The 20270-nt window shown below is 37.4% G+C and overlaps 1 protein-coding gene across 2 annotated transcripts in view; it reads right to left on the bottom strand.

The window, feature by feature from the left end:
* Positions 1–20270, bottom strand: part of GRID1 (glutamate ionotropic receptor delta type subunit 1) — a 519369-nt gene that overhangs the window by 49229 nt on the left and 449870 nt on the right. For both annotated transcript variants that reach the window (XM_032695050.1, XM_032695049.1), the window contains exons 9-12: positions 8350–8451; positions 6608–6805; positions 4390–4714; positions 2835–2973 (exon numbers count right to left, since the gene is read on the bottom strand). In XM_032695050.1, coding sequence (XP_032550941.1) covers positions 2835–2973; positions 4390–4714; positions 6608–6805; positions 8350–8451 — 764 coding nt within the window. The remainder of the gene's footprint in view (positions 1–2834; positions 2974–4389; positions 4715–6607; positions 6806–8349; positions 8452–20270) is intronic.

Raw genomic sequence — 20270 nt, 5'->3', positions numbered from 1 at the left:
TCATCTGACATTCTAATTCTAAAAAGCTGCCTTCCAACAATTCAACTTTGCTGCAGCAAATGTCTCACCAAGCCCCTTCTAATAAATATCATTTATGATTTCTATGACATACTTGTTTTTGCAGTGAAATTGTAGAGGCAATGATCACTGGGTTGATTGACACCTAGTTATTCAATCAAACATACTTCTATTTCACTAGTCACAGACCACACATGCCAAATTTGATGCTGAAACAACTTTTATTAAGTATTTTGGAGAGGGCTTGGGAAGAAAATCAGTCTTGTAATGAAAATCTTAACTGTGTAGCAGCTACTGCAGCACCATAATACTTATTTCTCTCCTGCTGGCAATCGAGCTGCAGCAGTACTGAACACCAGAAGACTTCTCTATAGAAGGAGAGATAACAGCACACATTTACTGAAATGATGGAGGTTGTTTTTTCTTAACAATGGAAGTATACACAGATGAATTTGGTAGCTCTCAGCTGGTGAGCAAGTTTTCACTGTAATTCATTGTGCCTCTTTGGGTGGGAAAAATGGATTTCACATAAGTATTCCTTTCTGGGTTCATGAAAGATATAATGTGGGCAAGCTGAGGGCAGAGTTAGAGAGGCAAAAATAGCCACTCCACATCATATGATGCTGAAGTCAGTTAGTAGTGGGAGCTGAGACACAATGAATTCAGGTAGGGCAGTAATTTACTTTCTCAGGAAAATGATTTGCTCTAAATCTGACAAAACATTTTATAAGATGTTTCTCCTAAAGAGTAGGGACATGAAAATATCTTCATCATAACTTAGAGATGGATGAAGAGAGACCTATTTCTTTACCCCATTTCCTCTTTCCTAAGGCAATCACAGTTTTCAATGAGAGAGGTTAGTCCAGACCTCTTTCTCTCAGAGTAGCAGCATCTAGGAGAAATTATGCAAACTTTGTAAAATAGCCATAGGCAAGCCAAGACAAGCCAGTCTCTTAACTGTCTCAGTTATGCCAACCAGTGATCAACTCAGAGGGTATTCTGACAGTTCCATTTCAGATTACCTCAGGAATGATTTGGGTACCTAAGCCACAGCATCCAGGATCACTTTTGACATCTCAGGCAATATGAACAATCCACATTGTGGCTGACAACTCCTGATGGAGACCCCTGCCCTTATAGCTGGAGCACAGGCAGTGAGCCTTATAGCAGCTTAAATTACTTTTGGCATTTATGTTTTGGCACCTGAATGACTCTGCTGATGTTTTCAAATCATAATAGAGTGATTTCTTCCTCCTGTGTCCTCGCCTTGTACAAGGGGATAACAGGAACCTGCAAAGCAGCAGGTACTGTTAGATATAGAAAGGCATTTCATTACCATTTTCCAGCTGCATCTCTAACAGTAGAAGGGTGCCTGAGTCTTTGCTCGAGAACCAACACTGAGCAGTTCCTTTACCCAAAGAAATTCTTTCCTTCTCAAGATTCTTAGTAATGTCCTTTAATTTTAAAAAGAAGGGAAATCAAAACCCCTTGTAAATGTTGTAACAGCTCACCCTCAAAGGCCTCCTCTAAAAATTCATAGTTCTGGCTCTTAAACCTCTGCCTTTTTTTGGAGATTCCTCACGTAACTGCACTCCAACTTTTGTCCTCCTCTGAACTTTGCTGAGTTTTAGGAAGTGCTAATTAGCCCAAACAGAAAAACTCTTCTGCAACGAAAGAAATAGAACTTTTAGAATTTTTTAAGAACGTCATTTTTCAAGCTTTCTGGATAGCTATTTGTGTCTTGGTTTTCAAGAGCAATTTATTCATTGAGCTTAACTTTTTCCCAGTACCTCCAGGCCTCACACATAGATTTTATTCACACAAAGTTTTATTCTGTATAATTTCTCATGGTATTTCCAGATATTACTTGGAGTGCTTATTTCTATTACTGTTAAGATCCACTTATTTTGGCCAAACTAACAAAATTAATTTAAACCCAAAGCTTGTTATGGTTTTGGGTAGGCTTTATTATTATTTAAAGACTATATCCATAAAAAATGTTACATTATCTGCAAGTACACATTGACAAGCTAAAAACTGGAAATTCTGTTGAACTCAGGTTTATGAGAAATGCACTTATTCATGTCCTTCTGTGCAGATACCACAGAGAAGTCAAAAGCAGCTTTTTAAGCACCAGCCTCACCTCAGTGACAATGCTTCTGTTACAGGAGGCAAGCACAAACATTCAGTCCCAGTCTTCCCAATGCAATCCCAAAGGAAACCAACAACTTAACTGTGTCACCCTCTAGCACCTGAAATCCTTGGCTCAGAATTTTCTAGGAGGAGAGCCTGTGCTGCACTGCCACCTCTCCATTCCATTGCCATCAGATCAAACATGAGCTATCAGGCTCTTACCCTGTCAGTTCTGAGTGTGAAAGACCAGTGGCCCTCCCAGTACTCTATGCCAGTGTGAAGTGGGAATTTTGTCCAAGTTTTTGTGAGGGGAAAAAAATGAAAACACTATTTAGCTTTTAAATTTGATGAAAACCCCCCAAGTTACATACACACACACACACACACACACACACACACACAAATACAAATCGCCACCAAACAACCAGGAACATATGAAAGTCCTCTCTTCTGGAAAAACACACAATTGACGTGCCATTGTCCCCTCCATGCACTTGTCAAAACTGCTTGGGGGCTGTTGGAGTGAAGGTGGAGAGGGGGAGAGAAGAGAAAAACAGACACAGCAAATAAGAAGAGTATTTTATTAGAGAGTTATCTCTTTCTTGCAAGAATGAGTGCTCAAATGGATAATACCATCCTGTGAAATCCAAGTTTCTAGCTTCATGTTAAGAAGAGGCTCTTACCTGATGGGATTATCCATCCTTGATACTGTGAGAAATGCTGCTAAATTCGCTGTGTAGGAAGAGCACACGATAAGGGTGAAGAGCCACCAGCTTCCCATTACAATGCGCATTGCCACAGAATTGACAGTGGATTCACTCCCTACAAATAAACAGAGAAAATAAGGGTCTCTCAGCAGCTTCCATTTACAATCACCCTCTGTGTGCCCTGTTGTGTTAAACTTTGTTGGAGCTCCCTCTCTGCTCCCCCTCCAGTCCTCCCTTTCACTGTGGAAAAAGCATTGCTTCTGTTGAGACCGATAATTTAAAAGTATTTTCACCAGTCAACATCTTGCCTTAGACAGTGTTCTAGAAAATCATCTTTCAGCACATTTCCCTTGAGAATTATTGAGGATCAAATCTAGAGAACATGAAAAAAGTTCTGAATAAAGAAAGTTGAATGCTGAAGCACAACTAATATGCAGGAATTAAATCAATTACAGTGCTCAGAATATAGTAAAGTTCTGTTTTCAATTATAATTTTAGAACTGGGGGAAAAAACCCACAGAGCTGCCCAATATTTTGCGTTCTATCTTTGCTTTACTTAAATCTACAAAGACTGAAGTATTAGTGTTATTACTTGTTACTCCTTGCAAGATTTCAAATAACGTGAAGATTTCTTTCCAGCAGTCTTCAAGCACAGTCATGCTTGAACATCACTGGATGTTCAAACTTTACCATAGAGCTGGTGCTAGTCAATTCAGCATACATTTGTGTTGACTATATCTTACTGCACTTAAACCCATCAGGGGTGCCACCTTAATAAGATGAGGGACCAAGTTTCACAGCAATAGGAAGGATTTTCCAGTTGAAGCTTTGTAAGCTTGCAATCACAACAACAAAAAATGTAGAAAAAGGTTAACAACTTACCCACATATCAGCATTCAACAAGACCTGTCTTTCAAGAATAGAACTAACATTATAGATATGGCACAAAAACTGTGTGGGCAGATTTTGGAAGCAATTAGTTACAAAACTAACTTTGTTAATGGTAACAGTCCTCCTGAATTCAGTAGGTTTAGTCCTATGCCTAGAGACTCCTGAGGCTAGTTATAAGACCACAAATCATTTTCATAATCAATTCAAAGAACCAAGAGTTGAATTGTCTCACATAAGCTCAAAAGCATATAAATTTCTATGTATATTTATAAATGAAATTCAAACAATTAGAAAAAGTGCTAGTTTCAGAGCTGGAGCAGTGTTGTAATTCTGCACCAAGCAGCTCTGTAGTTTATTTCTAGTGTAACAATTTTCCCAAAGAGAAAAAACCTGCTACTCCTTTTTCTGGACTTACTGAGAGGCAGAAAAGCCATTAAAGAAAAAAGAAATACATCCCCTAATCTTACTTACCTCTTCCCACTTTCCATCAGCTAGGCTAATAAAACATATTACCTCCCCATACAAGCCTCCTCTTTCATCTTTAGCCCACTTTGGCCAAGACTGACACGTCCTGCCCCGCTTTACCCGAGGCAGACCAGTTCTGAAGGGCTTTCAGTGGCATTTATAGGAGGGTAAGTACCTTGCTGAACAAAGGCTCCATACACAACCCAGATGGCACTGTGGAGGGTGGAGGACACCGAAGGGCTGGGCTGGGCAGCGTTCTGTGCCCTGACTGCCTGGATGCGGTTCAGGACGAAGATCAGGACGCCGACTATGGGGATGGCTGCGGCGATGCAGGCCCACACCGCGAAGTCAAAAGGAGCAAAGAGAGAGAAGATGTTGATTTTTTCTTCGGGCTTTTTGATTAAGATGCCCACAGAATAGTCCATGTAGCGCTTGCTGAAGTCCACGACGCTCTCCCGTTCGGGTGTTATGGTGATGGCTGAGATGGCCAGGTCTGCTCTCTGCGAGACAAGCACAACAGGTCAGAGCTCTCCCTTTCACCACGATTTTGGCCAGTGTGAGCCTTAAGGAGGCACTTTCTTTCTATAACTTAAAACGTTTAGATGTATTTATATAAATTGGCTAAAAATAAAATCAGAATCTGTTTTATAATTTAAGCATTAGTTAATTGCACTGGTCTAAAGCAGAGAAGTGAAACATAACCTGTCAAGGTACTCTTGAACTCTCTGGAAGAAGTACAACTTATTTAACCTTTATCCCTCACTTGTTTTCCAAACCATATTACCCTGGTGCACTGCAAGCAATAAAGAAAGAAACACCATTTATTTAGCTGGTGTATTTGGTACCAAGGTGTGAAGAGTTAGTGTTTGTTTTTCTCCCTGCAGAATTGCCAGCTTTCCATATTCATGAAGAGACTTTATATGACAACTGGGGAGAAGATTTTGTTTGTTTTTTAAAATGAACAAAGTGATTGCAAAAAGTAGTAACAGGAAGAAGGCACCAAAAGCAACCTCGTTCTTGAAGCTGCTTTGACTTCAACATTTAAAACAAGTAGGTTCTACTTGGAGATGGTCCTTAAAGAGTATGCAAACTTGATGAAGGAAAAAAAAAGAAGTTAATAAATAAGATTCCCAAAGCTTTTGAAGAGCTGCAGTCAGATTTTCAATATTTTTCCATCTTAATAAGAAGAGCTCTCTTCAAAAAACAGAATGTACATTCTGTTCCTTATCTCTAATTTTGCTGGGAAAGTAAAGCAAATATTAGATGAGGGAGGTCTGCTTTAAAATCCTTTGGAGTCAATGGAACAACTGGTAGCAGAAATACTTTTTAAGTATACCACAACAGACACTTTATTGCTTTAAAGAAAGCAATTTCCAAGGAAATTTAACAGGATTCCTTAACTCATTTTTAAATCAATGAAAATCAAACAGCTTATGTCAATGCAAAATAAGGTAAAAATTCTTCATGTTTCCTAGCACCAACCAAGAGCATCCCCTTATCACACACACTGGCTATTGCTTTAATTGCTTCTATTTCTTTCTAAACATCTACTTACCAGATAGTGAGCCACCTACTTACTAGACAATGAGAAAGTTATCATTTTCAGTAATAACTCCACTGCAGAAGAGTAACCTTTTCTACAGAGAGCAGCAACATGGAATATTAATTCCTTTGATTCTTCTTCTTGATTAACATTCGTCCCATGTCAGATAGCAAGAACATTAACAAAATATACTTTAATTCAATTTTCTGAGAGACTCTAGGCTACAAACTTTCCCCATCTACTTAAATGGAGTACAGTTAACTTACTCCTGGATTTGCAAGATTGTAATTGAGAAAAGAAATTTGGTCCTCTCTATTTTAAATGAATGAATAATCTTGAGATCAGTTCAAATTCTGGTCCCCTATTACTAGAGTCACTTTTCCTGTGTTGGAGTAAAATAAAGTAACAAAAAAATAGCAAACGCATAATGACAAAAATTAAAATAATAGAAATTCATATTGAAGAATACCTTTTTTCTCTATTTTCTGTAGTCATCCCCTCACACAAATGCATGCCCTCTCTTTTAATAGCTATGTAAACACACAGATTTACACTGATACAATTTATGTTGAGAGCAGTCGGGAGCAAATAAAACAAGAGACTCTTTAGTTCCTATCCTGTATACAGGGAGGTCTTAAATTGCAGTTTATGTCACACTCAAACCATGCATAGCTCAGAAGCATTCTGCACTGATGCTTTCATCCTAATTCATTCTCTTGTAATTTGAAATGAGGAAAGGAGAATATTTAAACACCTTTACAAAGCTTTGACACCCTACTCCAAAGAGTAATATTTTTTCTTTTTTTCTTTTTTTTTTTTTTTCTTATAGTGCAGCTTCTTCTCTGTGTACCTTGTTAATAAGTTCTCCAATCATGCCATTCCACGAGCTGTTTTGGAGCTGCTGTCCGTATTTGCCATCAGGAGCTTGATATATCTCATACTTGAAGCCTAGATTCTTGGCAAGTGCATCCAGGACATCAATGGAAAATCCTTTATATCGTTTTGGCTGCCCAAGTATGTTCTCCGCCACCATCACAAAAGGTTCTTCCTGAGAACAAAACAACATCTTAACTGACACTTGAAACAAGATTTTTAGTTTGTTCCTCTTAGCAAAAGGACGTTTTCTGAGTTAATTCTGAACAACTTGGCACGGATTTTGAGACACTCATAACCTTCTGAGGCAAAAAATTTAGGCAACGTGGGATACTGTGAAGCATCCCAACCAGACACCACCACCTCAGCACCTGAGCCCTGTCCTTGGCCTTAGGTTTCCATAGTTCTTGAGAAGAGGCAAAGACTCCAGAAGACAACTCAACCCCCTCTAGCAGCTTCCTGGTGTCCACAGGATTAGTTCCTTTCTAAAACACCTGCCTCTTCTCACTGGTGATAAAGGAGGCACATAGACCTAACTTAGTGTCCTAAGTAGCTGTCTAGAATACAGATTTTAAGTTCAGCACCTGAATCCTAGATAGGAAGATTACTGCTGTCCATGTATCTCAGATCATATTAGATTTAGAAAGCCATCTTTTACATACAATTCTTAATCTTTTATCCAGGAGACATACTGAAACAAGAGCTAAAAACACTGCATTTAGTGAACACTTAAAGTTTTGAAAATTCAAAGAATAACCTTCATGGGTACTAGTTTCTGGAATATTTTAATTTAAAAGTATGTTTTGGGACCAAGAAAATGCAGCATTTTCTGGTATGTTTTCTGTTGGGCACAGGTGTCCTGCTCTCCTGCTGGGGAATGCCAGGGATGCCAGCAGCACAGCCACTACAGCTGGCTGCCTTTGTACCCTGGTACTCACATTTTCTGCTTACCTCTCACATCAGCTACAGTATAAACAGAGAAAAGTAAACTGAAGGCTGGAGGGAGTGCCTTAATGATCTTATGTAGTACTGCCTATTTGTACCATGATTCAGAAAAAGATGATTAAAAGCCACAGAAAGAAATCACATTCTGCAATCTGCAGACACAATATTTCAGGCAGAAATGCATTTAAGGCCTAATTTGCCCCTAATGTAGAACTTGGCTGACAGGAGCTCTTCTACCACTCAGAGTCTAAGAGACAGTAGTCCCAAAAGCATAATGATTTTTTTGGAAAAATGTCACCTTTCTAAAAGATATAGTTTATCTCAATGGGAATTTATGAGCTTGATGGAGGAAACACTTGATTAAATTTTACAGCCTGCAGTGTACAAGAGCCAAGATTAGATTATCATAATTGGCCCATCTGATCTTAAAATCCATGAAATGCTGGAAATTGCCTATCCAAGTTAAAGCACAATATCTGGAATGCACCCCTGTGCACTCAGGCCCTGTGCTGGTTCTGTGCCTGGTAGGAATTACAATGCAGAAAAACAGCATAAGCAAACAAACAAATGCTCTGTATCTCTGACAGTGCACAGCTTCACACAGAATAATAAAAGGCCATCATCTATCTTCCATGCTTATGTAACTGATCATCCAAAAATACAGAACTGAAAATGATAGGCAAAAACACTGCGGGAAGTGCCCAAAATACCCAGTTGGCTCCTTTTTATTTTGAGCGTTTTCTTTCCTGAAAGATCCTTCAAAGAGCATCGTACCAAGACAGTCACCACTTTGAGTGTCACTCCTTGTAAGTCGTTGCCCAGACGTCTCTCTTGTAGGCTGCCATTCAGTCCTTTCTCAGAGTCCCACGTTGCCAACTAGAACAGAAAGTGCAGTGAGTCTGAAGGCCTGGCAAGCAGAAATCTTTCAGCATTTACATAAACATTTAATGATAGCTTGGCCCAACCCAGAACTGATATAGAGAAGTTGAGAGGTGTGTGGCTTTTTTTAATGCAGAATCAGAATTAGTGAGATTCGGAGGATAGACATAAACAAGTATCTTGCCTGAATATATTTTCATGGATGTGTGCAATGTATCTGCTCTATTATCTGTGGTAGTTGTCATATTATTTCGCTTAGATCATTCTGATATGACATTTCTCTTCAGTAAGTTTATATTGCCTGACAGTCTTGAGGATTATCTGTGGTTTCGCTATCCCAGATTTCCCTCTCTGCTCAGATTCCTGCCTATTTTCAAATAATTCCCCACTGTTTATCAAAGACTGACCATTTTTCCTGCTGCACAACATTTTTTGCTCATGGATAGTAATAAATTCTTGACATAGGTTCTATGGCATCAAATTGCCTCCTCTCTCAGATTTTCTTCAGATCCTATCTTAAGTCCTATTTTCTTTGTTCTTGCCCTACTTCTAACTCATTTCTAAAATAGTAGCAGCCTACTGAGGTCCTAGGCTCTGATGAACAAGTATCTCATACCTACCACTATTTCATGCATCTGCCAGATGTACCTGGATGCATATTTTCAGGATATCTCACTGGAATATTATATCTAAATATTTTATTTTTCAATTAAATATATAATTTTAAAAATCAATTTTATGCAATTTCTGAAGAGAAATGCAGTCCAACTCAATAGAACAGGTTCAATAGAAAAGTCAATCTTAAGTGACCTTTGGATTGTTGAAACTAAATACGCTCTTGAGCAGCAGCAGCAGTCAGATATTCTTTTTGCCTCCAAACAGAATCCACAGTGTCATTTTGTTCAGAAGAGTCATAAATAGTATCGAGTAGAAACTGCTTCTTCTTTTTTTTCCAGCTCTACTCTTAAACACCAATACTATGCTCGCGTATGTGGAAGCAGTGTTGTTAGCTGAAGGCATGCCCTGTAGAAATTAAACACAGTCCAAGATCTGTGAAATGTGGATTCCTCCTGCCAGAAGCTAATTTTCATGTAACAAGTCAAAACCTTCTTGGAAAGAACTTATTTCACTGAAAATGCCTATGGCTAGATGTCTTACATGATTTATTTCTATGACTTCAGTTTTATCCTAAAGCCTTACAAATCAAATCAACAAATAAAATGTGATGGAAGAGATCTGTACAGTTTTATTTTTGTTTTGTTGCACTAAACTGATAAACAGGGAACTAGAAAAAGAATGGGACATTCAGTGAATGTTGAGCAACTATCACAACTGATGAAAATTATTCCATAGTCACTAAATCTTGAAAGCTGAGACATAGGACAGGAAAGAATTAAAGCACACCTCATTTTATCCAGATGACCTGGAGGATGGAGGAGGAGAATGAATGAATAATATTCAGCTTTCTAATGACACACCTGAAAGCTAAAGTATCTCAGACTGAAACTCCCCTGTGATGCCAGTTTGGAGTGACAGATGAGCTCCTGCACGTAAAAGGATCTTCAACAACACAGGTAGACAAACACCTGTAGCCATGGTATCTTCTGAATTTGAATTTAGGTGTTTGCTCTGAAATGTTTCCAGATGTTTCTTACTCTTGCTATTGCCAAACCAAATGGACAGATTTTTCATTTGACATAAAACAACGTGGTTCAACAGACTTCACAGACTAGTATAGGGGAGTGTGTGGTATATATTATGTCTCAAATATGTAAAGAAAGTTTGCTGTTTAAGCCTTCTTCAGCAGTCCTAGGCAGTAAGTATATGATTAAGAATTTGGCCAAAATTGTTTGCAAAATCAACAAGCGATGAATAAATACTTATTAAAAAATGGGAAATGTAAAACATTCAAATTATTACTTCTCATGGATTGATGTATTAATTCCTTCTCCCACACATTCACATTTCAAAAACTATCAGGGCCTTAGACTTCTTGCATACCCTATGTTTCACATTCTGCACTAACTCCAAGAATTCCAAAAAATACTGGAGACGTACCAGAGCAAAACCATAAACTTATTCCTTTTATTCAAAGGGAGCAAGACAAAGATTCCCCTTTTATGCAGCAGGGATAAATGCAAGGAGAAGGAGTATATTTCACTTCAGAACAGAACTCCACAGTGTTCTCTATAGAGGTACAAACTTTTCAGTCTCTAAAAAGCAAACTATGCAGATAAAATTCATAAATGGAACATAAGGAAAACCATTTCCAGAAGGGATTTTTTCTGTGCATCCTTGTGCTTTGGAACATTTCACTTGTTCAGAAATGTGCCAATTTTAGCCTCCACTTCTAGCAGACACAATTTTGTTTATAGGACTGATGTATTTACAGATATGTCTATCAATTTGTGACAGCTGACCTGTCAAGATCAGTGCCTAAGAAACTAATTTCCAGCACTGTTACACACAATGAGTACTGCTGTTGAGGCCATTAGAGTTTCATTCTTCGTAAAAATATGTGCTGAGTTCCTACCACAAGTCTGAAGCCAAAGGTTCTAGCATAGCCATCAGGTGATAGGAGATAAAGGGCTTTTAGATCTGATGATGGCAAACAACTACTTGCAGAATCAGCAGTTGCAGGATGTGTTTTAAAAAATATCAGTGGTCTCTGGAACATGTATTGAATGGCAGTCTGGGTGGGAATTTTTTGGTTCTCAAGTTACTGGGTTATGTGAGCTCAAGTTTTGAAATCAGCTACTCTGTGAAAGGTTTTCAACTTAAACCTTCCTAACTTCTCTTTCTGAAACAGCCCTGTTGCTGGGAATCCCATAGTTCTAGCCATACCTCAGAAGCTAAATCACCTAATAAAGACTACATAGAGGAAACAAATGTAGAACTCAGACAAAAAGGTAATTTGTTGGAAAATACTGACTCAAGACATGCTTCTGATCTTTATCAATATTTACGGCATTTTCAACCAGAACTTCAAGGAAAGGCTTGGAGAGAGAATCACAGTTTTAACATTTTAATCCTCCACAAACAATGCAGAATGAAACAAACATACTTACTCAAAACACAGACAAAAAAATTACGTGGTTAGACAACCTAGGAACATCAAATGATAAAGGACATCATCCAAAGTATGTCTGTTGAACCTACTGTTCAGGACTTTGCCCTGAAAGGTATTGGTATCTGTCAGGACCTCCAAAGAAAACTTAATGTCAGTATAAGTTTAGGGTTCCTGAGTTCCCTTTGATAAACCCGAAGTCAAATTCTAACAAGCAATTTCATGACTTTGTTAATTATGTAGCTGTTGGCTGCCCAACATTTACTTGAGTGATTAGATCCCCAGGGGAAATCATTTGCGGTGTCATGGCAAACTCACACCAGAGAATATCAGAAACAACTCCATGCAAGTGTGAGAACCCTCATCAGCATAATGAGGCAGACAATCCTGCTCAAATAAATCAAGGCTGCATGAATTAAACTCTGATGTGAAGATTCACTACCTCCTGTGAACCTGATCAATTAGATTGAGAGCCTGTGTGCCACTTCCTTTAGGAGATGAACCAATGATAAACTCAGTTATTTGTTACACATCTGTTTGTCTGCAAAATCTGCATGTTCATGAGACTCTATTACACAATGATTACAAATTCATTGAATCAGGAACTTGAATTTAGATTTTCTAACTCTGCTGTAAACACTGACACGATTAAACTGTGGCAAATGTCTGTCTCAGGCCCAAACAAACTGAGATGTAAATTACCCCAAACTACTGGTAAATACAGTTGAAAACTGACATTAGCAAAAAACTATTTGATATCTCTATCACAGCATTGAGTGATCATCTACACTATTTTAGTTTATGACACGGTAGCTACTGTCCAAATAATACATGTCACTGCTATATAACACAATTTTAAGTATGACACCGTCCTAAACACTATCTACTTTTCAGGGAAAATGTGATTCCCATAAGAAATAAAAAAAGATAACTATCAGCAGATGTATAGTAATGTTTAAAATGGTTACAATCTATCCAGAGCATACATCTTTTTTACCAAAACCTGGAAACTTCTATCTGTTGATTCCTTTGGAGATAAGGTTATACTATCCAAAGAAATTAAATTTGGGAACCCATGCCTTGACACCTGAAAAACTTCTAAAAGACAGGAAAGTGAAGAGAGTGCAAGGCAGGTAGTTCTCATTCTAGGAACCAGAGGCACTCATGTAGACCAGAGCACATTTTCTGTGAATATGAAAGCTGTTCTGTGCGAGGAGTTAAATAAATTCATCTATGACACTCACAATCTAATAATGCTTTTAGATTAAAGTTGAGTTGAAACAGATTTCACTTCAGTGACCACCTGTTTCTTAACCTCGAACTCAACACAGTGTATATCAAGTATGATGCTCTTAATAACATTGGTGTCTCACTCCCTTTGCAAGCTTTGCAATATAGCTAAACTCTTACTGAAACACTTACATTATAAAAACAGATTTTAAGCGAACATGACAATAAAAAATTACACAAACAAAACATAAACAAGAAAATTAATGTTTACAGGAGAGAAATTTGAAAGAAGACAGTGGGCCATTAAATACGTGGAGTAAATTGAAAACTCCTCTGCTGCAGTTCTAAGGGATAAAAGGAATTTAATTTAAATTCTAAAACAAATTTAAGTCCACTTAAAACATTTAAGTCCACTATTCTTTTCTAAATGCAGTATAACAGTAATCTACAGAATTTGCTGTCCTACACAACAAAGTATTAGTAGGACTCACACTTTGGATTATGTGTCAATATTAAAGAACTGATAGGATTCCTGAAACATCATTTCCATTTTTATGACTAGAATTGCCTTGAAAGCACTAACATCTTTTAATTTAAAATATGTGATAATAATTTAAAAAAAATTAAAAAACGTTTTGGACTGTGTATTTGTGTAATCCACAGCAATATAAAACAGGATTAGGAAAATAAAAAGGTATCAATTCTCATATTAGCAAGCAAATCCAAACACTGATGCAATTTATTTGCATCATGGCTGCATAACTATTAGGAATATTCTAACATTTCTACTCCAAAGAATAATCTTACGGTTATTATTAGGGATAAGATACTGGACAAGATTTATCCCACCCTGTTCCATGGTCAAGATGGTCCCTTTGCCATTAAAGGGCCACACAAAGATTGCATCTACACGGCAAAAGTGTAGAGAACGGCAGGGAGATCATGGAAAGGTGCCATCCCCCATTCCTGATACCACAGCAAACAGTGTGCATCATCCATCTCCTGAGAAAGCAAAGCCTTTAAAGGCAATGACCAGCCAATATAAAGTGAGAAAAATGGAGGAGAGGGAAGGGCTGCCTCCCCTGGGGCTGCTGTGCCGCTGATGCTTCTACAGGAGGACCCCGGTTCTCTGTGAAGGACACAGATGTGACTGTTGATGCTTTAATGGGCCTTTAAGAATGAGAGATCTTCAGGGAGAAGAATGCCATTTATTCCAATTTTAGTGCAAATTTAATTTTTTTTGCAAATTTATGGTGCTATATCAATGATAATAAAATTTCTCCAGCGAATCACAGGAAGATGAGCATGAGGCAGTAAGACCTAAAAATTAACAAGTCATTCTGGAAAAACTTTACTGCTTTTTCAATAGTACTGCAGAATTAAGAGCACAGAATTAAGCTGTTGCTGAAGAGAAGAGCACAGTATGCTTGTATCTGCATTTTAGTTTTAGTTCACACAAGGTCTTATGAAATCTCACATAGGAAAATTTGATTTTGTTTCCTGAATAGAGACAATATCGCATGATTTACAGACTAGTTTCTAAGCAACGGTGAAGAATGACCAAGATGAGGAAAAAAGTTCTTAGGTAGCTTAGAACAAGTCAATATCAAGTCTTATTAATAGCTTTTTTAGTGTTTTGGAACAGGAAATAGGAAATTAATAAAATTAAAATGTCAAAGATGCAAAGATATCTCAAAACTAGAAAGTACTAAAAATATGGCAGAGTAGTACAGTGAGAAAAATAAATGGGAGTGGTAAGAATCGAGACATGAATAAATAATATGCATCTTGCATAACTGGAAGTGAACACTGATGGAACAGAAAAATGGGAAACAGAGATACTTCAACTGAAGAAATAAACACAGAAATTAATGTTGACAAATTGTGCAGGGTGAGCTGTAAATGATGGTGAGCCTGTAAAAAAGGGCAGCTGCAGGAGTATCACTGTGGTTTTGGACTCCACATGTCTCATGGCATAGGCTGCACAGAGAGCACTCACAACACAGCTGACAAGAATATATAGTCTTAATACAATATTTAGCACCTGTCTGAACAAGATTTAGGCATGATGGAAGAAAACCAAGGGAGAACAGGACAAATACTGCTGGGGTGGAGGATTCAGGTCATAAAAAACCAATAAAAGATACAACTGTGAATATTGAAGGTAATGATGACTAAGGAACAGAAAAATTAGAAACAAAACTAGATAAAAGGCAACAGAACTACTGCTGCTAACTTCTAATAATCTACAGAGACCCTTTCACATCAAATACAACCCGTTTCCTAGAAACATTTATTCATTCTCAATGCAGACTACGAAATGACAGATAAAAGGGCAGAGACTTTTTCAGTATCTCTAAACAAAACAATTTTTTTATTGGAAAGGTTTGGCACATCCAGGATATGAGGAAGTATCTATATTAAGGAAATCAAAGAACACTCTCATGGTTCCTGAATTCACCAGAGGTATCAGATCTGAGCCAGTGTTTCACACAATGCTGGATACCAGCCAAACGTAATTAAGATACTTTTGTCCTGTGTGGAACAACCTCAAGTCACAAAGTTCAAGGTTTAAACTGTGATCTCATCAGTTTGCCATTTCTCAGATGAGTGGATTAATCACCATCTTTAAGCCTATTATAGTTTTTCACAGAGGTAAAAGATATAGGTGTAGTCTTTTTGAAGAATGTCATAATTCCTGAATACTTGAAAACCTCAGGTATTTTCAACTTCAATAGAAAAATCCATTCCCTACTGCTGAAATGAAGCCATTCCTAGAACTCAACCAGGGAGAAATTATGTAGAAAGTGCACAGGAGCAATTTAAGGTCCCAGCCTACAATCGTTAACTTGGGAAGCCTACGTAATACCACTGAATCCTGAGAGTTACACTTATATAAAATTAATTGAGCATAGACCTAGAATAGAAAATAAAGAAAGTTCAAGAATGCTGAAGGAGGGATTCGAGTAAGAAAGAGCAATTGACCTGAACTGACATATCTAAGGAAACAGATACACACCACTGCTCGCCTGAGAAGTCAGCGAGATAAATGGCAAATGTCTGGGATTAGGATGCCACATAAAGTCTGCCCTTGAAGTAGTATAATGCCCTTCAAACTATGTAAGGCAACTGGCTCACAATTAAGAGAGAAGAGTAGCAGTAGCTGAGTCGCTACCACACAGATAATCCCACGAAATTCTGATTTAAAATTTAAGAAAACAAAACTCCAGTTGTGCAAACAAAATGTACCTCAGTAAGAAGCTCCATAGTAACGAGGAGAAAAGTACAAATGGGAATAAAAATTTCAAAATAATTCAAACAGCTCAAAACCAAAGAAAAATGATAAAAATTACATTGCCTTAAAACAAAATACAAATTATTATCAGAAACATGTTTTTGTCATGTAAGATCACCTACAATATTTAACCACTATCATCATCAGAGAGTAACTAGAGTCTAGGATATAGAGTCTCTCTCTTCATGTCCTTTACAATAAGTCCTGCATAATAGATAGGGAAAACCTAGAGGGGAAAAACTACCGTAGCTATCTCAGAACTGATAGTTTAGAAGGACAAAGGACTACAAACAGAGGCTTTGGTAGAGGTATTTTAGCAATAATTATTCTCTAAAAGCCTGTGTATTTACTCAGCTCTCGCTCTACCGATTCTGCTGTTCACTGCAATTAACAATTTTGATCCTACCTATCCTAACTCAGCAGTATCTTGCTCCACAACTTTTATGGTTCATCATTGCAAAGAACATCAAATATTTTGGTGTGAGAGGACCTGTTTTCCCTTATGTTCTTCATTAGCCAAAGATCAATTGAACTAATTGTAATGACCATACTATTAAAAGTAGACTATTTTATATGTAATAGAGTTCTACAACATAAATGAAGATTAGACACATTATGCCTTATACTACTAATATTAAGGAAGCCAAGATATTCTCATACATGCATTTGTGTACACTGCTTTCTGTAGTACCCTGACTGAGGAATTTCATGGAGTATTGAAGAAGTAGTTTTCTGTAACCCTACAGGTTTTTATTGTCACAGTGTAAGACTTCTTATACCCCCTGCAAATGGATCAGCACCATATACTTCATATTGCATATACATCATTTAATATTATGTTGAAGGACACAAATTATGAATATCATCTTTTTTTTGCTGAAATAAGATGCTGCTCCATTATTTGGCAGAGTGAGACATTATTTTGCTAGCAAGTAATGGAGGAGCAATGGTACCAGTTCAGAGTTGCTCCTCTTTCCATATTGTGATAGCTGGTGAGCATCTCTGACCTCTCATGCAACACAGAAACACCCAGGTTCTGCTGTGCTGAGCCTGGGTAAAGCATGTCTGGGGCAGCAAATCCACACTTAGCAGAAAAAGGAGCTGAAAGGACATGACAAGATAAATGTAACCTGTTAATATTCATTATATGAAAGTATAAATAGGCCATCTTCAGCTCTGGTAGAATAAATTGCTTCAATTAATACTACTCTTTGAAGGAGCAGTGACTGCAACATGCTGATGTTATTAGTGCAGCAACACAGGCACTGAAAAAGATGTAGCACTAAATGAAGCAATCATAAGAGTGATGAAAACAATATGAACAAGAATATTATCCTCTGATGGCTTCTTCATAAAGTACAGGCAACTATTGCTCTGTCTCCAAATTTTTTGTATTTAATTTCCCTAACACAAAATCAAAACGTGGTGAAAAAGGTGTGGAAAATAAATCTGAGGTATTTTTTCCTAGAAGATCACAGGCTTCTATCTTGCAAAGCAGGCAGAAAATTTACGCCCCTGTCAATCTGCAGTTTTGCCGCTTTTCAAGGCTTTAAGATACGAATAACATGCTATAGTGTAGAAACGCTGCTGTTGAATCAGATGGCAGCATTGATATAGAAAAGATGTATGTGCAGCACCACAATTCTTTTAAGGGTCAAATAAATTAACTGTGAGTACTCTAGATTCTGCTGAGTCAGGCACTTGCCAGGGGCATTGTAAATTACCCTTTGATATGGACAACCAGGTCGCTAAGCATAAAATTAAAACTGTTAAGTAATCATAAAAGTTAGACCAATCCAGATTTAAAGTCCTCAACAGATGTCACTAGTTACCAACTTAAAAACCCTACAGTATGAGCTCCTTGCCACTGGGTTACCTATTTGACAGACAAACAAGCCCCTCTTCTCTCTTTTGCGGTTTAAAAAGCAAAGTCATTGCTCAGTGATAGTGAGAGACAACAGGTGCTGGACTCCAAGGATACTCTGAGTGCTACAGCTAAGTATTGAAAATCAGGTAGCTCAAAAGTAGCTGCTTGTGGACAAAACTGAACCAATTCCCAACACCATTACTCATTATGTGTGGGTAAAATGGAAACAAATCTGTTTCGCACAGAGAACAGATTCTTTTCAAAGCTTCCAAATGCTTTTTGGTGGGCAATTACAAGCTTTTGAGAGAAGAACTTGTTATCTCTGCAGCGGTGAACTCAGCAGACTGGTTTGCAAACAAAAAAGTCATCGAAAAGTTGGATCTAACAACAAATAAAAATTCTTGTTGATTTTCTATAGGTTCCTGTACTTCTCTGCGCAGTGTAGTAACCAAAGACCTCCCTGTAGCGACATTCTATTAATTTTACTGGGGAGGGAGAGCAAGAGAGGTTTGTGCAGCTGGACAGCTGTTGGGACCTGCCGTCTTCTCCAGTTGTTCTACACAAGAGCTCTGCACTTATGGATTCACTGGTACACTACAACTGGCTATGGCAAAACAACTGCTCTTTTTTGCAATTCCTTACTGGATTTCTTGGAAATTATGTGAGCTGAATGCTTTTGGTGTCTCGCTACACGTTCGAGGAGCCCATACGTATTTGTGAAGTTCTAACAACCGAACTTTTCACAGCCTGGCCCATGAGAAACAGACCGTGGTGTGACTTCACCAGCTGCAAACCTTCTGAAGCTTAGCCACTGTGAATTCACTTTCTGATTCTGGGTGATAGCACTGAGTCATCCCAGAACAAAATCCAAATTCAGCCCACTCTTTGGTGTCACGTATCGAGCCAGCTCCCATTTATGTATTGAAACCGCTCTTCTGTCATGCTCCTGACAAAACTCCACAACTTCAAGAGTATTTTTTTTTTGTAGAAACTTATTTAAAAAATAAAATTCTATCTAAAATTTTCAAGATTTGAAAATTCTATCTAAAAGCTTCGAGATTGTCTTCCTACATTTTTCCCTAACATTTGTATACATTTGTTATTTTGTTCCATTTTCCTACCGTTGCTATTATCTAACTACCTGATGATATTTTGGTGGCCTTGATATAACAATAAGGACAATGTTCTAGATGAAAAGTGGATTTAAAAATGTAATTTATAAAACAAATAACACAAAGAGGTCAAAGTTTTAGATAAAATGTTGGTACTTTAAAATGACCATTTAAAAACCCCAATATTTTATCAGAATTACTGTCAAGACAAGTTAATATTCTCTCTTGACATCAGTCACAACCCTAAATGTCAAAGTTTCACTGCTAAAAATTTTAAATTAATTTTGGCCAGCTCTGGTTATCACACTGGTATCTACACCCATATCCATGAAACAGTGAAAATTCTTGTCATAAATTTAAAAGTTCTATTTTTTCTGAACTTTCCTTATTTTGATCTTTACAATATGACTTTATCTTTATCCTTACTTCTCATAAAAATGACACAAAACGGTTTCAAAAAATTGCAGATATTTTTCTCCAACAAAGAAATCCACTGAGTAAAAAACCCCATAACTCGGTGTTTGGCAATGGATAATTACCTCTCCAAGAAACAGAAGAACAGTAGATAGTATTAAGGATAACATGGCTTTCCTTCTGTACAATGATAGGCATTTAATGGTTTTAATTAACAACAAAGCTATATTGAAACAGCTTTCAAAAATATATTTATCCCTTGGGCTTTGTTACATACATAGAGCAGGTTTTGTAAGGCAAATAAAATCATCTTGCTCATGAAGCCAATTAACAGAGAATATACAAACATTATATCCATAGATATTATCATTTATATAAGCTATATACCAGTTGCATAGTATTCACAAGGAATATAGCAATACACTTAGCTAATCTTTGAATAGCCTTCATAAAGACACTGTGGTAAGCATGAAAAATATTTTTACATGTTACTGCTTACTGCTTTTGCTTACAACCTATTGCCCTGCTTCATTTTTCCCTGCTTCAAATCAGCATTCAGGAGAATTTTTAGCTTTTAAAAAAAACAAACTGGAAGTTCAGAACTTCTGAGTAATTTTACACAGTGACAGACAGTGCACATAGGGTATGTAAGAATGATTACAGTGATAAATACTTTTCCCAAGCCCCACAAACTGACATGTACCAGTGAAACTCCATCACCAGAAAGGATGTGGTAATTTCAGCAAAGTAGTCAAAGGTAAGAAATGAAAGCAGGTAAGAAATACAGCTTGTACTCTGTGTAATGCTTAAAGGCTTGCCTTCCAGATTCCT

The sequence above is a fragment of the Chiroxiphia lanceolata genome, chromosome 8 (genome assembly GCF_009829145.1).
Source record: "Chiroxiphia lanceolata isolate bChiLan1 chromosome 8, bChiLan1.pri, whole genome shotgun sequence".
Taxonomy (NCBI): domain Eukaryota; kingdom Metazoa; phylum Chordata; class Aves; order Passeriformes; family Pipridae; genus Chiroxiphia; species Chiroxiphia lanceolata.
The sequence above is the reverse complement of the archived record's forward strand: the minus strand, read 5'-3'. Positions and strand labels throughout refer to the sequence as shown.